A 17,315-nucleotide genomic window follows, 5' to 3' on the forward strand; every position below is an offset into this window, starting at 1 on the left:
AAAAATGGTTTTACCTTGGGAAAAAGTGGAGGGGATGAAATCATCTTTTTGTAAAAGTGGGGGTGTCTGCAACACCCCCGTCCCCCACGGGTGCGACGCCCATGTTGACACTTATGTAGGAGCACTGGGTGATGAAAAAATTGGGAAAAATGTCCGCATTTCCTATCAATTTCCTTCTTTTGTAGGCCAAAAAGGGGAATCTTGTTGTCTAAACCCCAAAGGACCTGCAGGACCACCTGGATTTATAGGTGTGCCTGGTTTACCAGGAAGCCCAGGTAAGCACAGTTGGTTCACTGGCCAAAAAAGTACATAATAGACTGAAAAATGTACAGATGGATGGATGGAATACCATATGACCGAGAACTGAATCTTCTTTCATACATACAACTACAAATATCTAGGGCACCAGGGGGTACCAGGCATCCCAGGAAAACCAGGTTTTCAAGGAGAAAAAGGAGAAAAAGGGGTGCATCCAGGAAGGACAGGTCTCCGAGGAGAAAAGGGTAATAACTTAAGGTTCTTCAAATCATTACATAAATGATTGTTTCTCCAAAGATGATAAATGTTTAAACATGAAATAAACATAAATGATATCAATAAAACTTCAAACATGAAAACATGATTTGTTTTGTTTCGTTTTCTTTTAAATTATCATCAAAGTTTCATCCACTTTGTGTATTGTTCAGGAGATAAGGGGCAACCAGGTCTTCCAGGTGCTCCAGGTAGAGGTTTTCATGGGAAATCAGGTCCACAAGGCCCGCCTGGTCCTCCAGGAGAAAAGGTAAGAAACATAAACCAAACTTTATTAGGTCGAATTAGTTATAACAGATCCAGATTAATGGCTGAATTTACAGTGGTAAACATATATTTTATGTAAAACTTATGTAAAACTACTTCTTTGTTCTAGATGATTAAACAGTTGAATATTTACCTGAAAAAAAGGAAAGATTCTTCTGCTATTGTGTGAAGAAACAAATTAGATGATTAATTCCACTGTCTCTGCAAAATACTTATCCTTAGTCACCAGAATTGACTTATACATTTTAAATTTGGAAACAGCAAGATTCTCCATTCAGAGAGAATGCAGTTTGACAAATAACACTGAAGTTCACAAACAGAAGTCAGTGACTACGTTTACATGCAGTCAAAATTCGGGTTATTACTAATATTCCGGTTACTGAAACATTCGGAATATTCCGTTTACATGCGTGAGCAAACAGTTTTATCCCTGTATACATGGTAAGTAATCATTCGGGATATCCCGATCAAACCAGCGACGCGCGGAGAACGTGATGACGCAATTAGTGTAATTTCCGCTTCCTCTTCCTGTATCCAAATTCAAAACAAATGCTGCTTCGCGCAACTTTTCGCTCACCTTCTTGTAAATCTTGCTCAGCATTTTTTTTGAATTTGGATACAGGAAGAGGAAGCGGAAATTACGCTAATTGCGTCATCACGTTCTCCGCGCGTCGCTGGTTTGATCGGGATATCCCGAATGATTAATTACCATGTATACAGGGATAAAACTGTTTGCTCACGCATGTAAACGGAATATTCCGAATATTTCAGTAACAGGAATATTAGTAATAACCCGAATTTTGACTGCATGTAAACGTAGTGAGTGTGTTTACATGGCCAATGACATGCACAGAATTTTTATTCAGAACACTGAATGTGAGTCAGATATGAGAAATATGATTATTGATATGCCCAAGAATAAGTTATTATGGCATCCAAATATTTATTTCAACTATGTCAAAAAAAATAAATTCTAAAAGTGTATTCTGTACCAAGAAATAAAACTCAAAAACCTGGAGAACAGGTTAAACCACATGGAGGACCAAAACTGACATAATTCAAAATAAAAGCTGAAATTTGCTTGTAATGCTTGTAACAATATATATTATAAAGACGACCATGACAACAACGATAATAAATACTAGAAAATTTCAGGAAATTTTGATATGGGCATGCCCTACCGCCCATTCGTCCCCTCTTGCTGCTTTGGTTTGGGGCTGCAGTGGTTGTGTTTAGGGTGGTTCTATGTCAGTTTGAGGTGTTTTTACGCTTGTATTTCATTCATTCCTGTGCTCCCAATAGTTATTAATGGCGCGCGCTTTTTGGTGTCTAGCGTTGCCACGGTAACGCTTTTGACTGAGAATAGTAATGCCCATCGAGGCAAGATGGAGACGCATCTAACGATGTATGCCGTGCATGGGTGCATGTTCCGGTTCAGGCTACGTTAACGGATAGGTTTTTTTTTTTCACCATGGTACAAAACCCCATCCGAATGAATGGGGCCATTTGGCCTGGATTTTGACATAACATTTCCTTAAATCCCAGCTTCATGAAATTTGAGTATGCCGAGTCAGGGGACATTTGTACGATGTCTCTACGATAACCTGTTGCCTAGCAACAAGCGTCCAAATTCAAACAGAAATTAAAAAAAAAATTAAAGGTCAATATCACGAAAACTGTAATAATTAGCATAATGAGGTTGTAGGGTCCGTTAGTGCCAATCGGGCCGAGTGTTTGAAAGTTTCAACTATGTCTCTACGATAAAGTTCGGCCGAGCAATAAGCGTCCGAATTTTCGCCTTTTTTTTTTGCTTTTTGGCATCTAGCGTTGCCACGGTAACACTTTTTACTGAGAAAAGTAATGCCCATCGAGGAACAATGGAGACGCATCCAACGATGTATGCCATGTATGGGTGCATGTTCCGGTTCAGGCTATGTTAACGGATAGGTTTTTTTTTCACCATGGTAAAAACCTCCATCCGAATGAATGGGGCCATGTGGCCTGGATTTTGACATAAAATTTCCTTAAATCCCAGCTTCATGAAATTTGAGTATGTTGAAGTCCACAGCGTGCCGAGTCGGGAAACATTTGTACGATGTCTCTACGATAACCTGTTGCCTAGCAACAAGCGTCCAAAGTCAAACGGGAAAAAAAAAAAAAATGAAAGGTCAATATCACAAAAACTGTAATACTTGGCATAATAAGGTTGTACGGTCGGTTAGGGACAATCGGGCTGAGTGTTTGAAAGTTTGAACGATGTCTCTACGATAAAGTTCGGCCGAGCAATAAGCGTGGGAATTTTCACCTTTTTTTTTGCTTTTTGGCAACTAGCGTTGCCACGGTAACCCCTATTACGGAGAAAAGTAATGCCCATCGAGGCATGATGGAGACGCATCCAACGATGTATGCCATGCATGGGTGCACGTTCCGGTTCGGGCCGCATTAACGGACGAAAAAAAGTGCGGAATAATAAGAAAAGGGAAACCTTTTCTAGATACTAATATATCGCCTTCATTTTCATGTTTTTCCTCGTTTTTCCGGCCGTGTTTTAGTTTTTGGGGATTTTTTTTTTCCACATCCGAGCGGGGTCATGCTGTACACCCGCTGGTGCGCAGTGGGACTTTTGCGACTTTAGCTTGTTAGCAAAATGCTAGCAACATTGCCCTTTGGGCCATTCTGGACGATTGCAATATGGTCATGCCACTACTTGGCATGCCCATAATTATCATTTTATGTTTAATTTTTATTAGGGTGATAGCGGAGTTGGAATCCCTGGCCTTCCAGGCCCACCAGGGCCCTCAGGTGAAGTTGGAGCTCCAGGACCAGCAGGTGATCCTGGGATTCCTGGTTTCCCTGGAAATCCAGGACGAAGTGGAAAACCTGGCTTTCCAGGAGAAAAGGGTACTACAAAACAGAACATTAGAAATGCAACCTGTGCAGACAGTTACAGTCACAGTTCTAAAAAAAAAAAATATATATATATATATATATATATATATTTTTTTTTTTTTTTTAAAGGCATGTATGTTTATCATGTTCCACATTATGTTTTGTTTTATGAAGGAAGAATGGGTTCTGTAGGCCCTCCAGGATTGCCTGGTACCAAAGATTCATGTGTAGGATTGCCAGGACCAGAAGGACTGCCAGGGCCAGATGGCTCTCCAGGACATCCAGGTCAGTGTGAACTAAAGTCATAAGATCAAAGTCAGCTTCTGAAAGACCACCTGTGTGGAGGGTAAGTCACAAATAAGAATGCAGTTGTCATCATCCCTACAACTAAATATTTTATTTCAATTCCAATATTTATTTTTATTTTTTTATGCTTTTCTCTCAAAGGAGACAATGGGGCACCTGGTCAAAAGGGAGACCCTGGTGTGCCCGGGTATGGTCATCCAGGTCCTCCTGGTGAACCAGGTTTCCCTGGTTTATCAATCCCTGGTTCACCAGGGCATCCTGGACAAAAAGGTGCAGAGGGACAAAATGGCCTGCCTGGTCGGCCAGGTATGTTATTGTTCTCTTACTTTATTTTATTTTATTAATTATTTTATTATTTTCCCTTCCCTGTCAGTGTAAATTATATATACTGTCTAAACAGAATGTGTGCAATTTATAATGTTTTGCTTGGTTCCATGAGAACCCCGAGCTGATAAAATCCTGTGAGTTTCATTCAGATTGGTCAAACGGTACAAGTACGGTGACATTTTTTAATTATTTTTTACGACAAGTTATATTTTAGTCAGTGTCACCAAACTTTTTAGAAATATAGCTGTATATCTCAGAATGATTTATGATTTTCTTCAGAATTGTTCAGAGAAAGGTTGAATTTTAATGAATCTTTGCATACAAGGATTTGCTGTTTACAATCAGTCGAGCGAAGCGAATATGAGCATTTTTGGGGCCCAGACTGTCAATGGCTGTAAATCAGCCATACACTGTTTAATCTGGCCCATATTTAGTGCATATGTTTGCAGTCCAACTTTGAACTCTGTCATGTAATATTCAATACAACTCGCAGCACTGTCGGCAACAAAAAAACTGCTTTGTATTAATTTTTTCAATGTTCAATGTGTGTGATCAGATTTAAAACTACCTGAAGATATCCACATAAAAATATTTTTTTCATGCTCATAGCGCTACCTATTTGTGAAAGGAAGAATCTACAGTACTTATTGCATATGCCCTACTTTTCAAAATGATCAGACATGTAAAACTCTGAGAAAATACTTAAACAGTTCATGAAGCCTCACATGCAAAGCACCATGAAAGCATGGAGCTACCAGACAGAAGACACATGCAGTTGTGGAGCAGTACAGACAATGTCCCACCTACTGGACTGTTACGATGCCCCCCAGTGCAGCCCCCCAGGACCTGGCAGAACCCACCCCAACAGTTGTGACCTATTCCAGATTCTGGCAGAACGACATCTGAGATTGCAACGGACTTGAAAAGAAGAAGAAGATTAAATTTATTTTAAATTACTGAGGTTTTTTTTATATTATTAATAGAAATGTGAGGTAGGAATGTGATGTATTTAAAAAAGTACTTCAATGTGGTGTCCTTTCACGAATTTCTGCATTCACTTAAATTAGCGGAGCAGCATGAGGGACATGCCAAAATTAGGTATACCGAATGACAGAAAATGATATAAATTGGTGGAAATCCATGGAAATCCAGATCATTTATACTGGAACATAAAACGTTTTATTATTTCTTATGTTCATGATGAATGGGTGATTTTGATGGGAACACCAAAGGTACTTTATAGTGATATTGACCAAGAATGTGGTGGCACCTAGGGGAGCGGGAGCCATAGTTGCAGGGGCCTGACCAACGCTGCTTGCAGCTTTGATTTGTACTATTTTCTATAAAAATGCTTACATTATCTAAACTATTAACCAGAATCATGAGATACTCACCTGGAACACTTTTTAAACAATCGTTAAGGAGTCACATGTTGTACTTGATGCTTTTCATTTCAACATAAACCATATCTACTGAGATGGTTTGGGTGCAGTGATTGTGATGACCTGGTCATCTGACTCAAGACTCTTCTCTGATTCTTCCTCTTCTCTGCAGAATTGTTTATATGTAACCTGGAGATATCCTTTGGGTTATCATTCTCTTTTAAAACAAATGATGGTCCCATTAAACATCAACTACATGGAATGGGATGTGCAATGCATAATGATACTGGTTTTAAATGTACAGTGTACATGTAATGTAATGTAACAGTGTATTCATCCATACACAGACAAAATCAAAAAATGTCACACTGTGAAATGGACGTAATGTAATGTAAACATTTATTTATTTCTCAAACTTAGGAATAAGTATACAGAATTGTTTTATCTAAAGAGCCACTAGAGAGAAAAAGTCAGTTATTATTCAATCTTTCAGGAGACAACATTTGAAGAATAATAATTAGGTTTTTCATATTGTCCTACAGAGCAGAAAAGAGCTAAACGAATGCCAAATTATACATGAACAAGCATGCTCACACATTTAATGGCTCTGTATATATGTATATATATATATATATATATATATATACCGTACATAATCAAAGTTTGACTGTGGGTTTTGTCAGGAACCAGAGGAGACCCTGGTCACGATGGATTACCAGGATCTGGATCTGAGGGATTGCCTGGAGCTGTAGGGCCACCTGGCCCAAGAGGTAACACACAGATAAGCAAAAACCCACCTTCAATGGGTTGCCTTAATAACTAAACATTAACAGTCAAAGTTAAAACGTTTAATCTCAGACCTGCTTCTCTGCTGGTCACAATTCTAACAAGATGCATATGTCAGAACAGAGGATGACTTTAAGCCCTCATTACTGCTTTCAGGGGATCCTGGCCCAGACGGCAGCAAAGGTGTCCAAGGTTTTCCAGGTTTCAAAGGGGACCCAGGCCCCAGCGGTCCTGTAGGGCCCCCATCCCCACCACTAAACGTAACAGGGCTACCAGGGGACCCTGGAGAGCCAGGTGCAATTAATAGTGAAATCTTCTGGTGAATACATTAGTTCAGAGCCACTAACTGTTAGTTGGAGATGTTACATACATTAGAAATTAGGTGTTTATTTTTATTTTTTTATGATAATAAAATTAGGACCAAATGCATCATGAGACTTAGCTTCTTCTATAACGGGCCATACAATTAAGTAATAAATAATGTGTTCCAATTGCATAAGGTCAACCTGGTCTGCCTGGTGTATATGGTGATCCTGGAAGCGATGGACTAAAGGGGCAAGACGGAAGACTAGGACCACCAGGGAGTCCTGGACAAAGAGGTTCAAAAGTCATAGTAGTTAGTGTGAGAGTGGTTCTCAGTGGTTTGAAAAGAGTAACTGTCCTATGTATCTGTTCTCAGGCCCCCCCGGTGATCCAGGTGTTGAGGTAACTGTACCTTCACCAGGAATTCGTGGGCCACCTGGAGCACCAGGGGCCGCAGGACCCTGGGGCCATCCAGGTACAGTAAGACCTCATATTTTATGTCAAGCCTTAAACCAGGGATATTCAATTGGCGGCCCGCGGGCCACATGCGGCCCGCCAGGAGCTTTTATGTGGCCCCTGGTCATATTTCAAAAAAGGGGGTGTTTGATTAAAAAAAAAATATATATATATATATTTTTTTTTTTTTTTTTTTGTGTCATAAGGAGCTTATGGTTAATATTTTGGTTGATTATTTATAACATCAAACTGGCTACTATGGACTGAAATGCTTGTGCTCAATGCTTAATATAATATTCAAATAAGTAAATCTTGGTGGAAAGTGGTGCTTTGTCATTATGGCGTGTTTTATTAAAAGTAGGTCAATATCAATTTCATTAAGTTTGCACAATGCATGGTTTTAAATTGAACTTGCATTTAAAATAATATTTTTTTATCTGAATATTATATTTAACATTCACAATTACTAAATCTGGAGACAATTAATACATAATTCATATGTAAACTAGATATATTCAAATGTATAATACAAATGTATTATGTTTACATAAGTCTTCGTCTTTGAGTGCAAAATACATTTTGAAAACCCCCAAATGTTCAAATTGTGCGGCCCTCTCCATACAGTCCTTTTGCAGATGTGGCCCCCGGCCGAATCTAGTTGAATACCCCTGCCTTACACCCTTTAGACAAATTCAGCCCTAGTGTCACATGTTTAAGCCCTCTGAAAAAAAAACTATTTAGAGTATTAATTCATTTATATAACAGATATAGCTTTTGAAATTAAGAATAAATATACTGTAATTAACTGGAGTTTATATACATTGATTTTCCCTTTTAATTTGATTGATATTTTGAAAATGAGTTGCCTAACACCAAAAAGGTCCAAATATAAATCCTGGCTGGGGCTTTCTGGCTGGGTGGAGTTTTTTCCACGTGTCTATGTGGCTCTTCTCTGGTTACGCTCACTTCTTCTCATTGTCGAAAGACATCCATGTTGGATTGATTGGTGATTCTAAATTGACATGTGGTGTTAGTGAACGTGTATTTGGTTGCTTTTCCTATTTGACTGTGTTTGAGCCTATGCTAGACTGCCAAGGTGTAGCCAGTGACAATGGGATAAGCTCCAGCAGCTCTTTAACCTAATCAACAAACCAATCAACCAATCAATCAATCAATCAAACCGCATAGGAAAAACTGAAATATGTACAGTAACCCTATTTTTTAAGTAACATTTTACTCACCCCAGGGCTCAAAGGTATAAAAGGAGATCCAGGGATCCCTGGAAGTCCAGGACCAGCTGGTGTTCCTGGTTCAACTGGTTACAAAGGAGTTGTAGGAGAACCAATCTATGGATATGGACCACCTGGCCCAATGGGACAAAAGGTAGTGAAGTTAATTAGTGATTGTTAGTTGCACATTGTACGTCACAAAATACGTATTTAATGAAAATGATGATTTAGTTTTTCTTTCTCTATTCCTCTTCCTGTCTTTAGGGTGAACCAGGACCCAGACTTGGATTCCTAAAAGGTCAGAAGGGAGCACCTGGTATTGAGGGTCTTGTTGGCCTACCAGGAATCCGCGGAACCAGTGGAGATCCAGGACTCCCTGGAAGAAATGGTTAATAATATTGGTCTTTGAAATCAAGCAGTTTATGCAAGATTTTATTGTTGTTTTATTCTTTACAATCATTAATTTCTCCATCAGTTCATGCCAGTATCCTCCTTTTCTAGGTTCACCAGGCTATCAAGGCCCAACAGGTGCAAATGGCCCTCCAGGAGGGAAAGGATACCCAGGACCTAATGGACTCAAAGGCAAAGTCCCATTTTTATCTATTCCATATGGGGATCTCAAGGATGTTTCAGTTCAGTTAAAATAAATAAATATATATAAAAAATACATATTTCTTTGTGACAGGTAGCCCAGGCCCCACAGGTAATAGGGGTGTACCTGGTCAAAAAGGAAACCAGGGCCAAGATGGATTCCCTGGGCCACCAGGGCAGAAAGGGGACACCGGTAAGCTAAATTCTGGTTTAAAAAGTGTTATTTTCTTTTTTGGCATTATTCACATCTTCAGTTCACTGTATCTCTCCTCTGCAGTCATAGTTGCCGGAACACCAGGAAAGCAGGGTGAGCCAGGACCGCCAGGTGAGTCACAATTGTCAATTACATTATTCTTTATGTTTGTTTGCTTGGTTGTTTTTATATATATATATATATATATATATATATATATATATATATATATATATATATATATATATATATATATATATATATATATATATATATATATATATATATATATATATATATATATATATGTATGTATATATTTTAGGGAAACCTAGTGTTGCCCTTGCCTTCTAAACCTCATCCTATTAGCAAAAATATTTCCAAAATTTGAGTAGTTCAGCCAAGCACCACTGGAAAACCAATGTGAAATGGGCGTGTGCAACATTGTTTAAATCTGGAAAAACAAAGGCCAGTATAAAATATAAAGGGGGTAAGTGAGTAAAGGCTCACTTCACATGTGAAAATGATTCAAGAACTGTTTCCTTCAAGTGATCTATACTAACAGTTATATTAGCACAGACCATTTGCAAGAACTCATAGTTGCGTGTACTTTCTTTTTCATTTGCAGTGCAGCTTCTTTTATTTCCGAAGTGTTGCATACCATGGCATAATGAAAACACGTCTTATCAGGCCTTAAAATTTGGTTAAAAAGAAGAGGAAAAAAAACGTAGATGCACAGCAAAACATGTATAGGGTCTTTTTATTTATTTTTCTTTTTTTACATGACTTTACTGTTCACTCTGTATTGTAGGTCCTCCTGGAAGCATTGGTGCCCCGGGTTTATCTGTCCCAGGATATCCTGGAGCAGGAGGGGAAAGAGGATCCCCAGGTCTACCTGGCATCTTTGGTTCAAAAGGACAACCAGGAAGACACGGAGCATGTATTCCCGGCCCCAAAGGAGATCCTGGATTCTCAGGAAATACTGGAAGCAGAGGTAAGTATGCTACCCTGGAAGGCTTTTATGTTTTGACCTGATGTGTTTTCTTTGACAGTGAATTGATAGAAGTTTACAATATGAAAACTAGTACGTGCTGCATATTTGATGACATATGATAAGCTTGTATATTTTGGATTGTGATCTTGACCTAATGCTGTGAATTCTTTGTGAACTTTATCATTATGTTATAACCTTCATAACTTGCCACTGTTTGTCTTAAGGGTTTTCTCCCACTAGGGGTGTTTTTACTTGCCATTGTTTATGTAATAATTGCTTGGGAGTCATGTCCTGGGTCTCTGGAAAGCGCCAGGAGACAATTTCTATTGTAATAGATGTAATATGAATACAATTGAACTGAATTGAATATATCTAATTTCATTGCAGGCTATCCTGGTCCACCTGGCCTTCCAGGTCCCACTGTACCAGGGTCCAAAGGAGAGACAGGTGGCCCAGGTCCTTCAGGAAGCCCAGGTAACCGTGGCACCCCAGGAGATCCAGGCCCCCAAGGACCACCTGTAAGTGATATCAACACTTTTTCTCTGTTATGAGAAAAAATCTCAAATATACTGTACTGCATGTTTATGGTTTCCTTCAACATAGTCTTGCTGATCTAACTTAACCTCCTTTGGTCACAGATTTGTGAATGGCCACATTTTCAAACTCAATGCATCACTGAAGTCTAATCTTTGACCTCCCATTGTTCTATTTGCCTCTCCAGGGTCCCACAGGCATAACAGGAGGCCCAGGACCAAGAGGAGATCCTGGCCCTCCTGGAGAACATGGCTTCCCTGGTAATCTATCATTTCAGTTTTAGCCTTATTAGACTAAAATGAAATCCAACCGCAGAAAAAGTGTGATTTATCATCAGAGAAGAGCCATAGTCCCAGAATGATTTATGCTCCCACAACACAGAACCAAGAGTAAAATAGACAAAGGAAAATAAGATTTACAGGGATTCATTTGACTTTTCTTTCCGGAATAAGTGATGATTTGGAATTTATTCAATGAGATGTCACTTTGACGCAAAGTGATTACATGTCCTGTGTTTTAGGTGACGTGGGAGACCCTGGATACATCCCAGGTCCATGTGGTCCACCTGGGACCAAGGGATTTCCTGGACCTCCAGGTGTGGCAAAAGTCTGCCTTAGTGGGGGCAACAAATAATGTTTTTTTTTTTTGTTTTTTTTTTTTTTATTTATTTATTTGCACTTACAAACATACAAGCATCGAAAAAAGAACAGAAAAAAAACAAAGATAAAATGTGCAGGAAAGATCATGAAGCCCGACGGGCTTATAAGCGATCCTCCCCTCTTAAACATACAAATAATTATAATCAACACTTTACACCCCCCCTCCCCACCCAATACCCCCTTCCTCATACGCACATACACACATGTGCATATTTACAACTCATACGAAGATATATATTATCAGAAACAAACAAAAAGGTCAGCAAACAATTTTATCATTTGAATATAATGAAACCAGAAATTGTTTTAAATTTGTTTTAAATATTGACAAAGATGGAGAGATGTTTACCACGTGTTGATGACTATTCCACAGCTCTGCACCACGATACTTCAGCAGAAACTGACCCCTTGTGGTGAGATTCTTAGGCAGATGGATATAATTGGCTAGCCTGGTACTATATTGATGAACATCAGAATTCAGAGTGAAAAAATTATCAAAACACTCAGGCAAAAGATCTCTCCTAAATCTGGTTTTATAGACAAAAGTACAAATTTGAATTGTGTTTATGTCATAAATTTTTAAGAGCTTAAGCTTATGAAATATTGGCAAAGACTGAACAAATGCATTTGAAAACGTGACACTTCTGACAAATCTTTTTTGTAACAGGTAGATCTTCTTAAGACTAGTGTAATAGTTAGAACCCCATACAATGTTATTCACTTTTGTCAGCTGATCCTACTGGCACGTAGCACAGTGTATGTGGCAGTGTAGCATTGGTAAAATATATTTTGGGAAATAGCTTTCTAAATCCTCTCCTGCTGTCTACCTAAAGGCCTCAAAGGTGATCCAGCATTTGTTGGACGGACATATCTACCAGGATCCCCTGGTTTACCTGGTCCCCCTGGCAACCGAGGACCTCCAGGACCTCCTGGGCTATCAGGACGACCTGGCCCTCCAGGTTAAGAATATTTAATTCACTTCAGCCTGTGATAAGCAATTTTAAGATGTGTTTGCATGTTTTGAACGTTATTCTTCAAAGCTATAAATACCAGGGCACTGACAAATGAACATCAACTTCATGTGTCTAAACATCCTTCATTTTTTCACATACCAAACCAAGCTTTTGTTTGCATTGCCACTGCGCACTGAAACTTTCTATCTCAGGTCAGCCAGGTGTCAAAGGAAGCCCCGGAATCAGCCCCCTCGGCCCACCTGGATTTACTGGTCACAAAGGAGACAAGGGAACAACAGGAATCCCAGGTGTGTTCGAGCGTGCACACTCAAGGGCATACAAGCTTTCTCAGGTCTCAAGTTAGGCTATCAGTTTTCTTGCCAGGACACTCCTTAGCCAGCTGTAAACATTAACAGTAACAAAAAGTGTAAAATATCCCCCTGAGAGCCAGCAATGCATTTTTGTCCTCTGTCATAACCAAGAGCTTTACTTCAGGGACAAAAGCAGGTAATGATAAACAAAAATGCATTGCTGTGTCTCAGGCAGATATCTCCTGCCAAAACAAAAGCTATCCATATCATATCTCTCAGTACTACATTGCATTTTCCAGGTCCAGAAGGCAGACATGGGAACCCAGGGCACAAAGGCCGGCCAGGTTTGCCTGGTAAAGCAGTTCCAGGTTATGTTGACAGTTTTCTGATAGCCAGGCACAGTCAGACCATCCGTGTCCCTGGCTGCCCCAGTGGCTCAAGTCTTATCTACTCCGGTTATTCCCTCCTCTTCATCAATGGAAATGAGAGAGTTCATGGTCAGGATCTCGGTAAGAAGATGAAAACCACCACATCCAGAAATAATGTGTATATAACAGATGCAGACATTTTAAAAGAACAGCTGCTTCATTCATGGGACATTAACGTTCCATGAATGAAGATTTGGCTGGAAGATGAGTGGACTTCGGCTGGGAGAGGGAATTCTAATTGGATGCATCTGTATGCAATATTCAGTTGTATAAACGATGTGCATTTTCCTCCATCGTCACAAGAGTATTTCAGTTTCACACTGTCATTTTCACACTGCCTCTCAGGCACCATGGGGAGCTGTCTGCCTCGTTTCTCCACCATGCCCTTCCTATTCTGCGACACAGAAAGAACATGTCGCTATGCTTCACGTAATGACTACTCATACTGGCTTTCAACGGACAAACCAATGCCGACCAACATGGTTGCCATCACAGCGGACAACCTGGCCCCTTACATTAGCAGGTGTGACCAGAGCATGCGTGCACACACTCACAGATTTATTTATCACAGAAGACCTTTAATAATTGTTAAAAGTACCAAAATTATATTTTTTCAGAGTAATTTCATTAAAATACATATATTTATGGTTTTAGGTGTTCAGTGTGCGAAATCCCCTCCAATGTCATCGCCATCCACAGCCAGACAACTAAGGTACCTGAATGTCCTAGAGGCTGGGAATCCCTTTGGTCTGGGTACTCATTTGTCATGGTAAGGGCACATGCATCTAACTTTCTGAATCCCTGGATTTAATCAACAATTTCTATATACATTATAATTACCTTTCAAGTAAATTATCAATGATTACAGTAATAAGAATTCAATTCAATTCAATTCACTTCTCCTTTTTCAATCTTCATCTGTTCCAGCAAACGGGTGCCGGGGCAGAAGGATCCTCCCAGCCCCTTATATCTCCTGGCTCATGTTTGGAACATTTCCGTCAAGTGCCCTTTATTGAGTGTCATGGCAGAGGGACTTGTAACTACTACCCTGATTCCTACAGCTACTGGCTGGCCTCTCTTGACCCAAACAACATGTTCAGGTGAACCAGTCTCTCCTCTGTGTCTTTAGTAGCAGATTTTGTTGCTCAGCAGTTTGAACGATAATCTCACTTTTGTTCCAGAGGCATTTACTCCCTTTCTTTCTTTCTTTCTTTCTTTCTTTCTTTCTTTCTTTCTTTCTTTCTTTCTTTCTTTCTTTCTTTATACATTTCTAACAATCTACATGTCTGTGCTTTATTTTCTCCAACAGTAAGCCAGCTCCTCAGACAGTAAAGGGACTTTCTTCGCAGAGTATCATCAGCCGTTGTCAAGTTTGCAGAAAAACATTACAAAGTGCTGAAAGTGACAAACGTGGAGACAGTTTTTGAAAGTATAAAAAATGGGAAATGTGACATACAGTAGTGTTAATATTGTCTATCAATGCCTTTAATATTTTTTTTTTGTTTTTTAAGTTGTTTAATGTTGATAATCTGCTTTTTGCCTTCATTTTTATGGCCATTTCAAGATTTCTCATGATTATGTACATTATTCAAAGCCATTATGACTTACAGTTATAATGTTCTACAAGTGCTAATTCCTCATGCTTTTAGTTCATATATTTCTTGTACAAACTTATTTCACTCTTTTCTCAGATTACTCTCATATTAGTCAGTCAAAGAACATGTTGAATAACAAAACAGCTAACTCTACCTCCCAATTCAAATGACCATATAACGAAAACATTGAAATTGTCTAAATGTCTTTTTTTGATGGAAACAACAGCCAGACTACTGAGGAATGATAACCCATCAGGGCACCGATCAGTCATGCCTCATTGCGAGTGGCCTGACTGTTCCAGTGAAGTCCAGTCAATGAATGACGTCAAAAGCACTGGATCACCACAAACAAGAAGATGTTGTAAATGTGATGTGCTGGCTTCTGAATTTCTATGTTGTTGTGTTTTTGTACACAAACATAGTGTAATGTATCCCATTGCTCTTACAGCACTTCTTTGAACTTAAGCCTGTTAAATGAAGCATGAAAAGATTTAACTTTATGACTCACACTGCCTGCAACCCTTTCCAATCTCTGTCAAATGTACTGTTATGAGCAAACGTTGTAATCAAAATAGAGGTGTCTCTGTGCAAGAACAAAAGTTCTTATTAGGATCTGAAGAAATAGAGAAATACTTTTTTTTAAACTCTGGTTCTTTATTTCCACTTTAAATTTGAGATAAAATGATGTACATACAATCAGTACTCGAGTTGTAAAAAAAAAAATCAGGGGGGATGGTGGATTTTATCATATGGGGACAGATAATTTGTGCTGATTACAAATAATATAATATATTACAAATAATAGCACTGACCAAAACACCTGCACAAATACTGCAGGAATGACATAGCAGCAGTTAAATGCAGCCTTCTGTAAGCTTTAAATATCCACTGGGCTTACATCTAATACATCAAAACACAAAAATAAAAACAGTTTTCTGAACTTATCAATATGACTCTGTCCTTCACAGGATAAGTCAAATGGATCACTGCAAAAACTCAATATCTTAACAAGAATATTTGTCTTATTTCTAGTTAAAATGTCTCATTTTAGTAAAAAAAATCTCATTACACTTAAAACAAGACTCATCACTGGAAAAAAGAACCATTTTTCACCTGTTTCAAGTAGATTTTCACTTGAAATAAGTAGAAAAATCTGCCAGTGGAACAAGCTTGTTGCTTGTAATAAGAAGATAAATCTTGTCCCACTGGCAGATTTTCCTACTTATTTCAAGTGAAAATTTACTTGAAACAGGTGAAAATTGTAAAATAAGTTATTTTTCTGGTGTTATTTTTCTGGTGATGACTCTAAATGTTGAAATAATACCACATTCATTGATGAAATGACATAAGGGATGGAAAGTGGGGAGGATTTTGACCATTTTTATTTCAGGGGGGATGCCATCCCCCCTCATACCCTCTCAACTCGAGTACTGCATACAATGTAACTAAAGGGAGATTATATATGTGATAATCTTGTTTATTACCCATTTTGAGCCATGAAAAAAAAAGGTTTTAGAAGATCAATAAAGTACACAATGTTCCACTCCACTCATCCACGCTTTTGTGTCATGTTTCTCTAATACTCTCAGAAAACCATAACTAGAGTACCATATGTCCCTCAAGAACAGTTGTTGAAGTTCATTTATTCATTATTTCATCATGATGGAAAATCTTGGATGCAAATTTGTGCAATTATCTCCTTAAACTACAATGTTCAAGTAATAAAAAAGGAGTTACGGTTATATAACAAACCAAGCGAGCCCAAGAGGAATCCCAGAGAGAGCTGAACCTCTTGAGTGGATTAAGAACTTATAATGAACCATCACATGTACACACATTTATTATCTAATCAAGTCTTGACACTGTGGAGCAAATTAGAACTTATTAAAACTTATTCCATCACATGTGAAAGTCCTGCTAAGTCAAGCAAACATTCTGCCACCTTGAATTATCCGAGCCTTACATGGCCTGGTGAGACAGTTGTCAGCATGGTTGGGAACAGTCTTGCTGTGGAGGGCTCTTCTTAACAGGATTATTGTGCTCCCAACAGAGCACTTACTAATTGGTTAGGCAGCATGTATCTGGCTTCTACACATTTGCAATTTAGTTAGAACGACAATTTGTTGAAAGGTTGATGCACTTCAAGGTTGTCTTCCATTTGAAGGACACATCCTGTTACCTTCTGTCACATGCTTTCCTAGAGCAGGATAGTCCGATTACGGTTCCCGAGGGCCAGTGTCCTGCATGTTGTTTAAATCAGAGTTGGGCATCGGCACATTTTACACAAGTTAGGTTTTTTTACAAAAAAAAAAAGTGAAAAGTAAATTCTTATAGTATTGTTTAAAAAGAATATACAAGAAAATGTTTCCTTGTGGTAATCATCAAACAGAGTTTATAGTTCATAATTTTGGAAAAAAAATTGACCCTTTGTCTTCACATCAGACTTCATCTAAACTGTGACTGTCTGATAAAAACTAAATAACATTAGAATAAACGTGCAGTTCAATATACTGTAGTCTCAGGTGGGAATATGAAAAAGTGACATTTGTTCAGGGCACAGAATATTTCCAATTTTTAACAA

The 17,315-nt window shown here is 38.7% G+C and overlaps 1 protein-coding gene across 1 annotated transcript in view; it reads left to right on the forward strand.

Moving 5' to 3' along the window:
* Window positions 1–15,378, forward strand: part of LOC133452686 (collagen alpha-5(IV) chain-like) — a 29,019-nt gene extending 13,641 nt beyond the window's left edge. Inside the window, exons 27-52 of the mRNA XM_061732227.1 lie at window positions 186–275; window positions 402–503; window positions 687–781; window positions 3,549–3,699; window positions 3,862–3,972; window positions 4,135–4,299; window positions 6,386–6,472; window positions 6,645–6,782; window positions 6,989–7,087; window positions 7,168–7,266; window positions 8,494–8,630; window positions 8,741–8,864; window positions 8,978–9,058; window positions 9,162–9,260; window positions 9,345–9,392; window positions 10,072–10,254; window positions 10,642–10,772; window positions 10,976–11,048; window positions 11,309–11,383; window positions 12,281–12,406; window positions 12,613–12,708; window positions 13,011–13,220; window positions 13,485–13,662; window positions 13,794–13,908; window positions 14,067–14,239; window positions 14,449–15,378. Of these exons, the coding sequence (XP_061588211.1) occupies window positions 186–275; window positions 402–503; window positions 687–781; window positions 3,549–3,699; window positions 3,862–3,972; window positions 4,135–4,299; window positions 6,386–6,472; window positions 6,645–6,782; window positions 6,989–7,087; window positions 7,168–7,266; window positions 8,494–8,630; window positions 8,741–8,864; window positions 8,978–9,058; window positions 9,162–9,260; window positions 9,345–9,392; window positions 10,072–10,254; window positions 10,642–10,772; window positions 10,976–11,048; window positions 11,309–11,383; window positions 12,281–12,406; window positions 12,613–12,708; window positions 13,011–13,220; window positions 13,485–13,662; window positions 13,794–13,908; window positions 14,067–14,239; window positions 14,449–14,566 (3,104 nt within the window). The 3' untranslated portion in view covers window positions 14,567–15,378. The remainder of the gene's footprint in view (window positions 1–185; window positions 276–401; window positions 504–686; window positions 782–3,548; window positions 3,700–3,861; window positions 3,973–4,134; window positions 4,300–6,385; window positions 6,473–6,644; window positions 6,783–6,988; window positions 7,088–7,167; window positions 7,267–8,493; window positions 8,631–8,740; window positions 8,865–8,977; window positions 9,059–9,161; window positions 9,261–9,344; window positions 9,393–10,071; window positions 10,255–10,641; window positions 10,773–10,975; window positions 11,049–11,308; window positions 11,384–12,280; window positions 12,407–12,612; window positions 12,709–13,010; window positions 13,221–13,484; window positions 13,663–13,793; window positions 13,909–14,066; window positions 14,240–14,448) is intronic.
* Window positions 15,379–17,315: the final 1,937 nt, after the last annotated feature.

Source organism: Cololabis saira, chromosome 10, assembly GCF_033807715.1.
Source record: "Cololabis saira isolate AMF1-May2022 chromosome 10, fColSai1.1, whole genome shotgun sequence".
NCBI classification, from domain to species: domain Eukaryota; kingdom Metazoa; phylum Chordata; class Actinopteri; order Beloniformes; family Belonidae; genus Cololabis; species Cololabis saira.